This window comes from Lissotriton helveticus, chromosome 1_1, assembly GCF_964261635.1.
Source record: "Lissotriton helveticus chromosome 1_1, aLisHel1.1, whole genome shotgun sequence".
Taxonomy (NCBI): Eukaryota; Metazoa; Chordata; class Amphibia; order Caudata; family Salamandridae; genus Lissotriton; species Lissotriton helveticus.
In genome coordinates, this window is record NC_136057.1 from 1,683,949,520 (window position 1) to 1,683,966,048 (window position 16,529).

Sequence of the window (16,529 nt, forward strand, 5' to 3'; positions counted from 1 at the left end):
CCTGCTCCTTTCCTGTGGGAGGGGGGCAGGAGCCGAGCTGGGATTGGGCAGGGCTCCCCATCTACAAGATGGCCGGAGCTCGGGGTCGTGCTTCACCTCGTCTCCCCCACCTGAGGAGTGGGGTTGGCACAGGCGGGCACACCCCCTTCCTGACGTAGGGTTTCCCGCCAGTCTTCCCGCCAGAGTGGGGGTTAGAACCGGTGGGGGCCAGTTGCTGAGTACAGCAAATGGTCTGGAGAAGCTCGTAGAGGCGGCATGCCTATGAAGCTTCCCCATGCCCATCCTGGGGGAGGAGACATAGCACCTTGCCCAGGATGTGCATTGTTGCAGGCCCAGGAGAGCGGGGGGCTCTCCACCCAGGGGTCCAGCAACATGTCTGCTCTGTGGCAGCCTCTGCAGCCACTCAGCCCAGACGTGGATTGTAGGTTAGGTTTTCAGGGGGCATCTCCAAGATGCCCTCTGGTGCATTTTACATTAAATCCCACACTGGCATCAGTGCTGGTTTAATGTGCTGAGAAGATTGGTACCAAACCTGTCAGTCTTCAGTGTAGCCATTATGGTGCTGTGGAGTTCGTAATGACAACCTCCCAGCACCATATACTCTTAATGGCATCACTGCACTTACAGTGCCCAGGAATGGCCCTGGGTACTGTAGGGGCACAGGGCTAATGCACCTGTGCCCACACCTCTGGCATAGGGCACCCAGCTAGAGAGGTGACTGAAGTATGCCAGGGAAGTGGGCTCTGTGGGCATGGCACACAGGGAGGTGTGCCATGTCGACTCTTTGTTTAGTTCTGTACCTTGACACTCAGTCTGCAAAGGCAGTGTGTGGGTGTCAGGGTACAGGGCCCCTGAGGGTGGCACAATAAGTGCTGCAGCCCTCAGGGGTCTTCTCTGGTCACGATGCCCTGGGTACCTGGGGTAGCATTTACTAGGGGCTGACTGGTGGCCGGAGGTGCCAATTGGGTTTTGTTTCAATACAGCTTTAGGGAAGGAACACAGGCCCTGGGTACCTGGTTGGCAGGAGCCCAGGGCACACTCAGTCAAAGTACATCAGCAGTTCAGAAAAAAGGGGGGCATACTAATGCAAGAAAGATGGCACTTTCTCACACACAGCGACCAGATACTGCCCATGCCAATACAGATGGACTTTCCAGGTTTTTCCACTTACAGTGAAGACTCCCTAAGGCAAGGTTAGTGTGACCCTTTGGAATCAGGATAGGTTGTAAGGCGTTGTGGGCGTAAGAGAAGTGCAAAGAGGGTCTTTCAGATGCAAGTCAAAAGGGTTTTATTTAAGGTAAAGACAAAAAAATATAATGACAGTAATAGGCGTAAGAGTCTGGTTGGACACTTCCTTGTGTCCAGGGAATGGGATCCAGTAAAGGAAGAAAATAGTCTAGGGAAAACAAAGACAGCCAGTCTGAGTTCATGGGATTGCTCCTTGTTCAACAGTCTTTTAGTGGCCTCCCTTGGGGCAATTTTCGGTGGCAGAGATGGGCGATGGATCCCACAGCGATAGAACATAAAAAAAAAAAAGAAAACCAATCAGAACTTCGCTTTTGCTTTCCGGGGAAGATAAGGGTGTAAGTGCTCCTGTCACCGCTATTCCTTGTGTGCAGTGCCTACTGTGCTCGGGGACAATTTAGTGAGTAAAGGGGTGGTGACTTGTGATCCCTGCCCACCAACCCCTTAGTGCAACCAACCCAGCCCTGGACACTTGCCTTAGCCCACGGCCCTCCTGGGTCGTGGGAGTAGGAGTCTCAGTCTCATCTCCAACCGGTGGAGTGCTGGACTCAAACGTGGTGCTCCAAGAGTGGCTGCTCAAACACTGCTCCTCTTTCTTGGGTTGCTGCATGTCTCTGAACACCGTCTCCCACGCTGTGCTCTTCTTTTCTTCCTTTATTGTCGCCTCCGTCTCCTTGCTCGCCTCCCCCTTTTCCGGTCCCGCCTCCTTATCCTCCTCAGCTTCCTCCTGCCGGCCCGTTATTGGTGCGCCACCTGTGACGTCAGTTTGGGCCACTAGACCGCTAACCCGACTTCCTGCTTGGTCGGCGGCGGCCTCTGTAGTGTATACATCGGGTTTCCTGTCGTTGCAAAAGAGAGGACTCTCACAGTTAGTCTAATCACTTTTCGTTGGGTGGGGGAGTGGGGGGGTTGGGTTGTGGGAAAGTGCAGGGAAAAATTGGAAGATGAACAAAGGCTGCAGGCTCGGGGACAGATTCTTCAGGAGCGACCAACACTTCGAGGGGTAAGTTGGGATCTTGGAGGATAGTTAGGAACCCCATAGTTGGGCACAGGGGGCCGTGGGGTGCCGGGTGAAAGGGTGTCTTTTGATGTCAAGAAATCTTACCCTCTGCTGGTCACGGTTGGAGGGGTCTCTGGTTGTGAGTTTGCAGACGTCGTCTGGGTCATCGAGGATGGTCCTTGGGCATTGGATTTCAGGTTACAATCGCTAGGGGGACTTCCTCAGGGTCTTTGTCCACTCAGGCACTGGCCGGGCTCGGCAGGTGCAGAGTGTGCTGGATTCGCGGTTCCTGCCTGGCACCAGGGGTGTTGCTTTTTGAGCAGAACCACTGTTCGTGGGAGTCCCAGTCTTGGTAGAGTCTCAAGGCAGTCCGGTCCTCCGGGGCTTGTGAGGTTGCTGACCACTGAAGGCGCCGGAGTTTCGCAGGAGCAGGTTCAAGCATCAACAGGCCGGTAGGGCTAGGGCCAAGTCAGTTGGTGTCGTCCTCTTGTGAGCAGCTGCACGGCAGGTCTTATAGTTTCTTGATCTTCTTGCTTGTTTCAAATCTGGATCTGAGGAAGGAAGGTTCAGGGTGCCCCTAAATACCAAATTTAGGGGAGTTACAGGTAGGGTGAAGACATGGACCAATGGGTCCCTGTCCTGGGGTGAGTATACCCCTATCCTGCTCCTCTCCTGGACGTGTATTGTAGGTTAGGTTCAGGGTGCAACTCTAAGTTGCCCTCTGTAGTGCATTTGGCATTAAATCCCACTGGCATCAGTGTGGGTTTAATGTGCTGAGATGTTTGATATCAAACTTCTCAGTCTTCAGTGTAGCCATTATGGTGCTGTGGAGTTCGTAATGACAACCTCCCAGCACCATATACTCTTAATGGCATCACTGCACTTACAGTGCCCAGGAATGGCCCTGGGTACTGTAGGGGCACAGGGCTAATGCACCTGTGCCCACACCTCTGGCATAGGGCACCCAGCTAGAGAGGTGACTGAAGTATGCCAGGGAAGTGGGCTCTGTGGGCATGGCACACAGGGAGGTGTGCCATGTCGACTCTTTGTTTAGTTCTGTACCTTGACACTCAGTCTGCAAAGGCAGTGTGTGGGTGTCAGGGTACAGGGCCCCTGAGGGTGGCACAATAAGTGCTGCAGCCCTCAGGGGTCTTCTCTGGTCACGATGCCCTGGGTACCTGGGGTAGCATTTACTAGGGGCTGACTGGTGGCCGGAGGTGCCAATTGGGTTTTGTTTCAATACAGCTTTAGGGAAGGAACACAGGCCCTGGGTACCTGGTTGGCAGGAGCCCAGGGCACACTCAGTCAAAGTACATCAGCAGTTCAGAAAAAAGGGGGGCATACTAATGCAAGAAAGATGGCACTTTCTCACACACAGCGACCAGATACTGCCCATGCCAATACAGATGGACTTTCCAGGTTTTTCCACTTACAGTGAAGACTCCCTAAGGCAAGGTTAGTGTGACCCTTGGGAATCAGGATAGGTTGTAAGGCGTTGTGGGCGTAAGAGAAGTGCAAAGAGGGTCTTTCAGATGCAAGTCAAAAGGGTTTTATTTAAGGTAAAGACAAAAAAATATAATGACAGTAATAGGCGTAAGAGTCTGGTTGGACACTTCCTTGTGTCCAGGGAATGGGATCCAGTAAAGGAAGAAAATAGTCTAGGGAAAACAAAGACAGCCAGTCTGAGTTCATGGGATTGCTCCTTGTTCAACAGTCTTTTAGTGGCCTCCCTTGGGGCAATTTTCGGTGGCAGAGATGGGCGATGGATCCCACAGCGATAGAACATAAAAAAAAAAAAGAAAACCAATCAGAACTTCGCTTTTGCTTTCCGGGGAAGATAAGGGTGTAAGTGCTCCTGTCACCGCTATTCCTTGTGTGCAGTGCCTACTGTGCTCGGGGACAATTTAGTGAGTAAAGGGGTGGTGACTTGTGATCCCTGCCCACCAACCCCTTAGTGCAACCAACCCAGCCCTGGACACTTGCCTTAGCCCACGGCCCTCCTGGGTCGTGGGAGTAGGAGTCTCAGTCTCATCTCCAACCGGTGGAGTGCTGGACTCAAACGTGGTGCTCCAAGAGTGGCTGCTCAAACACTGCTCCTCTTTCTTGGGTTGCTGCATGTCTCTGAACACCGTCTCCCACGCTGTGCTCTTCTTTTCTTCCTTTATTGTCGCCTCCGTCTCCTTGCTCGCCTCCCCCTTTTCCGGTCCCGCCTCCTTATCCTCCTCAGCTTCCTCCTGCCGGCCCGTTATTGGTGCGCCACCTGTGACGTCAGTTTGGGCCACTAGACCGCTAACCCGACTTCCTGCTTGGTCGGCGGCGGCCTCTGTAGTGTATACATCGGGTTTCCTGTCGTTGCAAAAGAGAGGACTCTCACAGTTAGTCTAATCACTTTTCGTTGGGTGGGGGAGTGGGGGGGTTGGGTTGTGGGAAAGTGCAGGGAAAAATTGGAAGATGAACAAAGGCTGCAGGCTCGGGGACAGATTCTTCAGGAGCGACCAACACTTCGAGGGGTAAGTTGGGATCTTGGAGGATAGTTAGGAACCCCATAGTTGGGCACAGGGGGCCGTGGGGTGCCGGGTGAAAGGGTGTCTTTTGATGTCAAGAAATCTTACCCTCTGCTGGTCACGGTTGGAGGGGTCTCTGGTTGTGAGTTTGCAGACGTCGTCTGGGTCATCGAGGATGGTCCTTGGGCATTGGATTTCAGGTTACAATCGCTAGGGGGACTTCCTCATGGTCTTTGTCCACTCAGGCACTGGCCGGGCTCGGCAGGTGCAGAGTGTGCTGGATTCGCGGTTCCTGCCTGGCACCAGGGGTGTTGCTTTTTGAGCAGAACCACTGTTCGTGGGAGTCCCAGTCTTGGTAGAGTCTCAAGGCAGTCCGGTCCTCCGGGCTTGTGAGGTTGCTGACCACTGAAGGCGCCGGAGTTTCGCAGGAGCAGGTTCAAGCATCAACAGGCCGGTAGGGCTAGGGCCAAGTCAGTTTGGTGTCGTCCTCTTGTGAGCAGCTGCACGGCAGGTCTTATAGTTTCTTGATCTTCTTGCTTGTTTCAAATCTGGATCTGAGGAAGGAAGGTTCAGGGTGCCCCTAAATACCAAATTTAGGGGAGTTACAGGTAGGGTGAAGGCATGGACCAATGGGTCCCTGTCCTGGGGTGAGTATACCCCTATCCTGCTCCTCTCCTGGACGTGTATTGTAGGTTAGGTTCAGGGTGCAACTCTAAGTTGCCCTCTGTAGTGCATTTGGCATTAAATCCCACTGGCATCAGTGTGGGTTTAATGTGCTGAGATGTTTGATATCAAACTTCTCAGTCTTCAGTGTAGCCATTATGGTGCTGTGGAGTTCGTAATGACAACCTCCCAGCACCATATACTCTTAATGGCATCACTGCACTTACAGTGCCCAGGAATGGCCCTGGGTACTGTAGGGGCACAGGGCTAATGCACCTGTGCCCACACCTCTGGCATAGGGCACCCAGCTAGAGAGGTGACTGAAGTATGCCAGGGAAGTGGGCTCTGTGGGCATGGCACACAGGGAGGTGTGCCATGTCGACTCTTTGTTTAGTTCTGTACCTTGACACTCAGTCTGCAAAGGCAGTGTGTGGGTGTCAGGGTACAGGGCCCCTGAGGGTGGCACAATAAGTGCTGCAGCCCTCAGGGGTCTTCTCTGGTCACGATGCCCTGGGTACCTGGGGTAGCATTTACTAGGGGCTGACTGGTGGCCGGAGGTGCCAATTGGGTTTTGTTTCAATACAGCTTTAGGGAAGGAACACAGGCCCTGGGTACCTGGTTGGCAGGAGCCCAGGGCACACTCAGTCAAAGTACATCAGCAGTTCAGAAAAAAGGGGGGCATACTAATGCAAGAAAGATGGCACTTTCTCACACACAGCGACCAGATACTGCCCATGCCAATACAGATGGACTTTCCAGGTTTTTCCACTTACAGTGAAGACTCCCTAAGGCAAGGTTAGTGTGACCCTTGGGAATCAGGATAGGTTGTAGGGCGTTGTGGGCGTAAGAGAAGTGCAAAGAGGGTCTTTCAGATGCAAGTCAAAAGGGTTTTATTTAAGGTAAAGACAAAAAAATATAATGACAGTAATAGGCGTAAGAGTCTGGTTGGACACTTCCTTGTGTCCAGGGAATGGGATCCAGTAAAGGAAGAAAATAGTCTAGGGAAAACAAAGACAGCCAGTCTGAGTTCATGGGATTGCTCCTTGTTCAACAGTCTTTTAGTGGCCTCCCTTGGGGCAATTTTCGGTGGCAGAGATGGGCGATGGATCCCACAGCGATAGAACATAAAAAAAAAAAAAAGAAAACCAATCAGAACTTCGCTTTTGCTTTCCGGGGAAGATAAGGGTGTAAGTGCTCCTGTCACCGCTATTCCTTGTGTGCAGTGCCTACTGTGCTCGGGGACAATTTAGTGAGTAAAGGGGTGGTGACTTGTGATCCCTGCCCACCAACCCCTTAGTGCAACCAACCCAGCCCTGGACACTTGCCTTAGCCCACGGCCCTCCTGGGTCGTGGGAGTAGGAGTCTCAGTCTCATCTCCAACCGGTGGAGTGCTGGACTCAAACGTGGTGCTCCAAGAGTGGCTGCTCAAACACTGCTCCTCTTTCTTGGGTTGCTGCGTGTCTCTGAACACCGTCTCCCACGCTGTGCTCTTCTTTTCTTCCTTTATTGTCGCCTCCGTCTCCTTGCTCGCCTCCCCCTTTTCCGGTCCCGCCTCCTTATCCTCCTCAGCTTCCTCCTGCCGGCCCGTTATTGGTGCGCCACCTGTGACGTCAGTTTGGGCCACTAGACCGCTAACCCGACTTCCTGCTTGGTCGGCGGCGGCCCCTATAGTGTATACATCGGGTTTCCTGTCGTTGCAAAAGAGAGGACTCTCACAGTTAGTCTAATCACTTTTCGTTGGGTGGGGGGGTTGGGTTGTGGGAAAGTGCAGGGAAAAATTGGAAGATGAACAAAGGCTGCAGGCTCGGGGACAGATTCTTCAGGAGCGACCAACACTTCGAGGGGTAAGTTGGGATCTTGGAGGATAGTTAGGAACCCCATAGTTGGGCACAGGGGGCCGTGGGGTGCCGGGTTAAAGGGTGTCTTTTGATGTCAAGAAATCTTACCCTCTGCTGGTCACGGTTGGAGGGGTCTCTGGTTGTGAGCCTGCAGACGTTGTCTGGGTCATCGAGGATGATCCTTGGGCATTGGATTTCAGGTTACAATCGCCAGGGGGACTTCCTCAGGGTCTTTGTCCACTCAGGCACTGGCCGGGCTCGGCATGTGCAGAGTGTGCTGGATTCGCGGTTCCTGCCTGGCACCAGGGGTGTTGCTTTTTGAGCAGAACCACTGTTCGTGGGAGTCCCAGTCTTGGTAGAGTCTCAAGGCAGTCAGGTCCTCCGGGGCTTGTGAGGTTGCTGACCACTGAAGGCGCCGGAGTTTCGCAGGAGCAGGTTCAAGCATCAACAGGCCGGTAGGGCTAGGGCCAAGTCAGTTGGTGTCGTCCTCTTGTGAGCAGCTGCACGGCAGGTCTTATAGTTTCTTGATCTTCTTGCTTGTTTCAAATCTGGATCTGAGGAAGGAAGGTTCAGGGTGCCCCTAAATACCAAATTTAGGGGAGTTACAGGTAGGGTGAAGGCATGGACCAATGGGTCCCTGTCCTGGGGTGACTATACCCCTATCCTGCTCCTCTCCTGGACGTGTATTGTAGGTTAGGTTCAGGGTGCAACTCTAAGTTGCCCTCTGTAGTGCATTTGGCATTAAATCCCACTGGCATCAGTGTGGGTTTAATGTGCTGAGATGTTTGATATCAAACTTCTCAGTCTTCAGTGTAGCCATCATGGTGCTTTGGAGTTCGTAAGGACAATCTCTCAGCACCATATACTCCTAATGGCATCACTGCACTTACAAGGCGCGCAGGAATGGCCGTGGGTACTGTAGGGGCACAGGGCTCATGCACCTGTGCCCACACCACTGGCATAGTGCACCCAACTAGAGGGGTGACTGATGTACGCCAGGGCAGTGTGTTTGTGGGCATGGCACACAGGAATGTGTGCCATGTCGACTCTTTGTTTAGTACTGCACCAGGACACACAGCCTGCAAAGGCAGTGTGTGTCAGGGTACAGGGCCCCTAAAGGTGGCACAATAAGTGCTGCAGCCCTTAGGGGTCTTCTCTGGTCACAATGCCCTGGGTACCTAGGGTACCATTTACCAGGGGCTGACATGTGGCCAGAGATGCCAATTGGGTTTAGGCTTTAGTACAGTTTTCAGGGAAGGAACACTGGCCCTGGGTATCTGATTGGCAGGGACCCAGGGCACACCAAGGGAAAATGCTTCAGTTATTAGACAAAAAGTGGGGTTGTTACTGCAACAGAAACCCACTTCCTTACAATGCTTTCCAAAGTCTAATGGCTCTTTGTCAGCCAGATTGTCAGGTAAAAGTCAGGGCAGTAAAGCGTTTGTTAGGCGTGATGGCCTTTTGCATTGCAATAGTTCCTCGTGCAAGGTGCACATGCTTCCTTTACAGCATTGCCTAGCTGCACAGTGGTCTCAGGCGGAGGAGTCTATGGGAGGATCTAGTGTTGATTTGGGGGCAGTACAGATTGCTTTCTGCAATGGTTGCGCACCAACAACCTGCTGCATGGATGATCCTTTCTAGGCCTAGTTCTGCAGGTGATTATAACCACGGACGCCTCACTCACTGGATGGGAGTGCATCTCCAAGATGACACAATCCAGGTCTTTATGGACACCAATGCAGCAGGGCCTTCACATCAACCATGTGGACTTGCTGGCTACTCTGTTTGCTCTTCGAGCATTCCTTCCACTCATTGACAACAAAGTCATTCTAGTTTACATGGACAACACCACGGCCATGTTTACCTACAGAAGCAAGGGGGCATGCACTCTGTACCATCCCAGATCATCTGGAAGTGGACGATACATCACAAGGTGTAGCTGGCTTTACAGTAAATTGTCCGTCTGGACAACGACTTGGCAGACCTGCTTATCAGGACGCATCAGCAAGTCCACAAGTAGGAACTACACCCCCATACCTACCCTTTTACGTCTGGTGGTGGGTGATACCTCAAAGATACCTGTTCACCACCTCTGAAAACACAAAATGCCCAAACTTCAACCCCAGATTACCACACTGCTGTCCATGGGCAACGCACTATGTTTGAACTGGTCAGGGATATTTGCCTACGCTTTTCCTCCTCTCCTTCCGTCTGTAGTTCTCAAGCTGAGGCAGACATCGCTTACCCTTCTCCTAGTAGCCCCAACCTGGGCACGCTAGCCTTAGTACTTCACTCTGGTGGAACTCTCTAGTTCCTCACAAGAAGCTTTCCCACGGGTGTGACTTTCTCACGCAAAATCACGGAATCCTCCGACACCCCAGTCATCAGCAGGTCAATCTTGCGATATGGCTCTTGAGGTCTTAGAGTCTGGTTACCTTAAACTATCAGAGGAATTCTTCATGAAGCATGTAGGCCTACTATCAGGGCCTGCTATGCACCAAAATGTAAGCGCTTTTGCATTATTGCCTTTCAAAACATATCAATCCTCTCACACCATCGGTACAAGACATTGCCTATTAAAGTCAGGCCTTGTCTACTCCTCCATTTGGTTACTTTTGGTTGTTGGGCTGCTTACCTACAGAATAGACAGCACGCTTTGCTTTTCAGAATACCAGCCATTAAGGCCTGGATGCCTGCTGCACCATTGTAGAATCTTAATTTCATACAAACTAGGCTCATATGCCCTCCTTTTGAGCCCCTTTACTGTTGCCTGCTTCAGTTTCATTCATGGAAGGTGGTCGTCCTTGTAGCTATCACTTCCCTTAGGTGAGCCAGGGAGTTAAACGCTCTCACCTTAAAGAAGCCTTTCTTCCAAGTTCATCCTGTTGGGAGTATCTTTAGAACCAAACCCAAATTTCTCCTGTCGGTGGTTTCCAGTTTTCATCTCAATCAAACAATTAAGTTGCCAGTTCACTTTACACATTCATAGACATCCAAGCACCTTACACATCCTGTATGTCAAAGGAGCCTTATTGTATTATGTAGAAAGATCCCTGCCTCTCACTCCCAGACCCTATTTCACATCCAAGAAAGGGGCTTCTATGGCTTTTTTTAGGGAACAAACCACTAGCTAACATCTATATAATCAGCTACCTGGTCCACTCCTTACACATTTGCTAAACATTACTGTGTGGATTTTTTGGCTAGGCAGTAAGCTAGAGTTGGCAATTTACTTTGGAAAAACCTGATGTTCTCAAACCATCTGACATGTGTCCTTGCTTTATCAGATAACTTTCATTCCTTTACTTGTTCCGGGAGCAGGTAAGCTTTACACATTAAGATTGGAATATATTAATTACAATAACTCTTTAAAAAAACACACCCAAATGATTGTGGCTGGAATCCCACGCCCCCACTGGCTAAGTTAAATTTTTTCAATTTTGTTTGCTGCCATTTAAAGACAATGAATTTGATTGTTGTTTTGAAATGGTCTGCAGATGTCACTGTCCAGCATTAGGAAATTGGTTGTAGAGGTGAGAGTTAATTCCCTTCTTTCTCCGCAGAAGAAGAGCCTTTCTTAATTTTCGCCAATCGCTACTACCTGCGAAGAATCAACTTGGATGCAACCAACTATACTTTGTTGAAACAGGTAAAGGATTTAAGCAACATTTAACTCAGTTGATTGTCCGTGTGTTTTAGCTGCGTCTGATGCACCAGCAGTATAGAGCCAGATCTGATAGAGGCTACTAGCCGCAGATTTCTTCACGTAGAATTATCCCCAGGTGTGAGACTGGGTCCGGAAACTTTTTGCCACAGCATCCCTGCGCGCCGGGGGCGGGGTGACATCAAGCGACTTCGCCCAGGCGTCGTCCGCACACATGACGTCAGCGAGGTCACACAAGACCCACCCTGGCGATCCTAAGTCAGTTTTTTCCTTTTCCGCTTGCAACGCGGATCTGGTCTTGTTGCGGGCCTGTTTAGGGCCTCTTTTTTTCTTCAGCAATTGTCTTTTGTCTTGTGGAACAGTGTGCGAATGCCTTCGGGCTTCAAAACTTGCATGTTGTGTGGGCGTCTTATGTCGGCGACAGACCCTCATCTTATTTGTATGTGCTGTTTGGGGGAGGATCATAGCACCACTGATTGTGAGGCGTGTCAACAGTTGAAGCTGAAGTCGTGGTGGAAGCGCCAAATGAATCTTCTGTCGGCGTGTCCCTCCAGATCGACCTCCTCCCCATCATCAGCTTCGGTGGATGGCCTCAGATACGGCCGTGGTAGTCGTCTTCGCCCCTTCCCCCTTGTCGCGAGAGCGTCGCTCCCCGGTGTGTAAGTGTCGCAGTTTGTCCCCGGGGGCTGGTGTTTGGCCTTCCGGGGGCGTGGGCTCTCAGCGGGTGATGCGGCCCGCGTGTCGTCCTCCTATCCAGTGTTTCCTGGTGAGGGGGCATTGAGAGTCCCGATGGAGACATACGCGGTGGCTTTGCGGGCCTCGCTGGTGTCTCCTCCTCCTTCCCCTCCTGAGGCGTTGGCAGATCCCTTACCTAGCGCGTGGCCCTCCACAGCACTAGCGGTGGCTCCGGCGCCTCCATGGTGCCCGCCGGTGGCTCCGACTGGTTCGGATCCAGGCTTGGAGGATGTGGTGCTGTTGGGGTGTGGCCCCTCTGGGGTACCTCCTTCAGGCCACGACATCTCTGCCTCGCTGCAAACTCCCATGGGAGTCCCTGTGGGGTTGTGGGAGGGCACCGGGGCTTGGGTTGCATCCCCGAGCCCCGCTCGGCCCTCTGGGCAGGCGAAGGCCTTGTCGAAGGCAGAGCTCTCCTCGTCCTGCTCTGGGTCGAGGTGGGGTGGGGACTCCTCGTCTCCCCCTGGGCCTTTCTCGTCCCTCCCCGCGGGCGGCTGCATCGTCGGAGGGCGAGTGGGTGGTTGATTCATCCCTGGCGCCACCGCATGGGTTGCCGGACCGCCTCCACAACATTCTGGGCAGAGGCTGGCGGAGGACTTCGGGTCACTCCCCTGGTTCCTCTCGTCCCTCCAAGCAGGCGGCTGCCTCGGTGGAGGTCGAGTCGATGCCATTCCGGTGCCGCCCCTGGGGCTCCGGCCCGACTCTGATCCCCGTGCGGTGTGACTTGGAGGAGCCCTCTCCGGTCTCTCCTTCGGCAGCAGATGGTGCGGGCGTCCTACCTCAGGGTGCGGACTCCACGGCTCCATACAGAGGCTGTGCCGCGGATTCGTCTTCGGACGCTCCCTCTTCTCCGGAGGCTGGCTACAGAATTGGTGTTGTCCTCCCCGGAGACTGGCCGCCGTGTGGTTTCTTTTTCACCTGCGTCGTCGAAGGGTGGCTCCCTGCCATTCCTGAGGCCGAGGTGTTCGTCGGAGGAGCGGCAGGTCCCTCATTCTTCGGTGCCTTCTGGCTTCCAGGTCTGGCCTTTGCCCGTCCCGCTTGGCCTCGGGGACGGCCGACTTAGTCTGCAGCCGTCACCCACAGAGGAACTGCTGTCTTCTCCGTGGGGCTCTACGGTGCGCCCTTCGCTCATGCGGTGTCCACGGCTGTGGGCATTCTGCGCATGGGGGACCCGATTGCTCATTTTCCGGCGGACCATATCTTGGAGGTTCTCCACCAGGGCTCTGGTGGAAGGGAGATCTTGCTCCCCTTTGAAGGTTCGCTCCTTTCTTCCATGACGTGGGCTTGGAGGCGTCCTGCCTCAGGGTATCCGGTGCCTCAACACCTTCTGCACCAACACCTTCCGGCGCCACGCGACCCGGCGTGCCTCTCCCTCCACCCCTCTCCCTCCACCCCTCTCCCTCCACCCCTCTGCTGCCAGTCCACTTTTGAGGATCGCTGTTGACTCCGCTGTCCCAGGTGGCCCATTGGCTAGACTCTTGGGGGCGCAACATTTTTGCCTCAACCAGTGCTGCCCTGTGGGCCCTTAACACCCTGTGTGTATTGGCAAGGGCCTCCTCTTGTTTGAGACTCGGCTTCCCAGGAAAATGTTCAGGTGGACTTAAGGCATCATGCTTTGGATGGCCGGAAGCTAGTGGCGTTTATTCTCAGCTCCGCTCTGGACATCTTGGAGGTGCTGGGCCAGGCCCTGGCTTAGTCAGTTGCCCGCCGTCGCCATGCTTGGCTTCGGGACGGCGTGTTCCCTGAGAATATTCGGGAGCAGCACATTGATCTTCCGTTTGATGGCAGCTTGTTGTTCCATGCTCAGGCTGATTCTGCCATCCAGAGGTTCCTGGCAGGGATCCGTCCTTCCCCCACCTCCTACTCCTCCACCTCCATCTTATTCTCCTCCTCCTCCTTCCCCTTCTCAGTGACTGCTGAGTTGAGCTGGGTTTGGGCTTTTGGAATGCCCTGGCTGTAGATGGTGTTTGTTGGCCATTGAGTCCTCCTTTCTGGGACTTTGGCATTGTTGGCTGTTGGATGGCCCTTGTTGTCTGTGTGTGTGTGTGTGTTTTGTTTTGCTGGAATGAATACACAGACTTGGCCCTGAGATTAGGTCTTCGGTTTTCTTTGGGCTGATGTCAAGCCTTCCACAGGGCTGTTTTTCCCCGTGGCGCTTTGCTTTCTCCTCTGCTGTGGAAGTTCTTCCAAAGAGGGTTCCCATGTTTTGGGACTTACTGTACCCTATGTGGGGTAGTGGTAGCGGTTATATAGCTATGCTCTGCTGGGGAGTGCTGGTTGCCTTCGGGTACCTGTTCTCCATGGAGTTTCAGTATGTTGCTATTGCTTCTTGCGGTTGTGTGCGCGGCCCTTGTAGTAGTGTGTCCTGCCATTTCCTCTCCTTCCTGCTCTTGTGCTGAGAGCTGGGATGCTTCAGTGTCCTTCATGCTTCTGGAGACTTATGGTTATAGCTACCGTTCTGGCTGGCCTGTTGCCTTCCCTCTGGGTGGGCTCGCCTCTATCCTTGGATTCCCTGGACCCTCAAGGCTTTATTTTCTTCTTGTTTCTCTGCCTGTCCTGGCGTTGGGTGGAAATTCTGTTGCCCTGGGGGTGGAGTGGGGTGCTTTGGCCACTCCGGCATTGCTCTAGGTTCCTCTGTTGTGAGTGTGTGGGCCTCCACTCTTCCTTCTTCCTCCTACATCCCTTCTGGGGCTGCTGGGGTTGACTTGTGGGGGTCCTCTTGCCTGGTAGGGACGAGGTTACCTCTATGGTCTACAGGTCTGGCCCCCGTGGGCCTTCTGTTCTGTCCAGAACTGGTGGGGTCCTTTCGCAGACCCTCCGTCCCGTGGGTATTGCTAGGGTATCTATTCTGCGTGAAGGAATCTGCCGCTAGTAGTCTCTATCAGATGTACGAGTTACTTACCTTCGGTAACGATGTATCTGGTAGAGACGATTCTAGCCGCAGATTCCTTCACGGCCCGCCCTTCCTCCCAGTTCTGCGAGGACCCCTGGGCTGGTCCTTGGTACCTGCTCCCGGTTGGGGGGGCAGGTCTTCTGTGAGTACCTTCTTTGCTCTTGACGGTGGATCCGTCTAGTTGCTTTTCATCCTTCCTCTTGGTTCTGGGATGGTAGGGTTCTGGTGCTCCTATGCCCCGCTGATCTGGCTGCTCCAGGTTGGGGAGGTTTGCCTCCAATGTCTTCCTTCCTTCCCTTCCTCTTGCTGCGAGGGGCCTGGCCCCTCTACCTCCTCTGAGTTGGGGCCCTCTGGTCGTGCCTTACCCTTGTTTCTTGAGTGGGTGGATGCCCTCTAGGTTGGGGTGGCTGGAGGTTGGTTGTTCCTGTCTCTTGGGGTTGTCTCCCCTTCCTTGTTTCGGGGTGTGATTGTAGGCCTGCTAAATGCGTCATGCCTTGACGCAGGTTCCCTGTCTCCGAGGGTGAGGTAGGGGGTTGCTGTCTTTGTATTGGCGGGGTGGCTGCTCAGGGCTCCGCTCTTTTCTTTCTCTCTCTCTCTCTCTGTGCCCTTGGACACTGCAGTGTTGCCCTGTTCGTTATGGGGTTCTTTTTTTGTATACTCTTTCGCACACTGTTCCCATGCTCCCGCAGTTTTTTGTTTGGTGGTTCAGCGTTGCGGTGCGGAAATGTTCTCCGAAGAAAACTGACGTAGGCGCGCCGGGGTGGGGCTTATGTGACCTCGCTGACGTCACGTGCGCGGACGACGCTTGGGCGGAGTCGCGTGATGTCGCCCCGCCCCCGGGGCGCGCAGGGGTGCTGTGGCAAAATGTTTCCGGATCCAGTCTCATTCCTGGGGTTAATTCTACGTGGAGGAATCTGCGGCTAGAATAGTCTCTACCAGGTACATCGTTACCGAAGGTAAATAACTCATACTTTACTTTAGATACATAAAATTGGTTTAGTTTCCATTAGTAACTTTGCACGCCTTATGAGCTCATCTCTCCAATAAGTTAAAGAGTATTTTCAGTTAATTAGTTATCTAACCCTAGCTCTCTGTTATACACTCATCGATATCTCCGTATTTCTGCTGAAATCCACTATGTAGTTCCTGTATGTGAGAAATAACAATCAAATTTCATGAAAGGGTCATGGAAATTTTAGATAATTATTTGTTATATTTCAACAATGACTTAAAATGCTGTGAAATGAAATTCTGTTTAGAAAACAACCCTCCTTGTGCTGCTCAACAACTTTAAAGGATATTGATTATGATTGGAGTAGTTCTCTAGTATTTTTCCATCTCACAATACTCTACTGATATTTAGGTAAACTCATCCCTTCTTCGGATGATAGCTATATATCAATTTATCTTTGCATTCAACCTAAAATGCAAGCCTACTTAGTCATGTTCCTTACACTAATTCATACAGTTTAAGTCCAATCACTTAGATTCCTCCATATAATTTTTTCAAACTTGAAAGTCTAAGTTTCTTTGTTTTCCAAGCGTAAAAGCATTGTTTTGTTTGTTTATCTTTTCCACTCTGAATACCCAAATAACTATTTTGAAAACTATTTTTCATGGTTTTGGTCCTTTATTTTTTCAGTGACTTATTTCCCTTCTTAAACACAATCTTATTTCTTTGGTCATTGTAGTTCTTTTGAACAACCCACTCACTATTATTGGCATTAGCATCCTGGATTCACATGGGGTCCCAGTCAATCTTGGGTTGCTGTCTTGGTGGTCTTTTACTTATTGGTGCTGCATGTTGGATGGACTGGTCTAGGCTGTGCAGCTGCCTGTCTTGGGGAGTGCTTAATCAGCAGAAGGAATCTTGACTTGAGGCCTTCTTTCTCTGTCATGATTGAAATCTGACCCTTCTGAGAGAGTTGTGGTGGGTCCTTATCGCTGCTTCCTAGAAGACATGATCAGCTTTGCTAGTCTAGGGCTACAC

At 52.3% G+C, this 16,529-nt stretch overlaps 1 protein-coding gene across 1 annotated transcript in view; it reads left to right on the forward strand.

Annotated features, from left to right (window-relative positions):
• Nucleotides 1–16,529, forward strand: part of LRP1 (LDL receptor related protein 1) — a 1,472,234-nt gene that overhangs the window by 793,514 nt on the left and 662,191 nt on the right. The window contains 1 exon segment of the mRNA XM_078688974.1: nt 10,814–10,899. Coding sequence (XP_078545100.1) covers nt 10,814–10,899 — 86 coding nt within the window.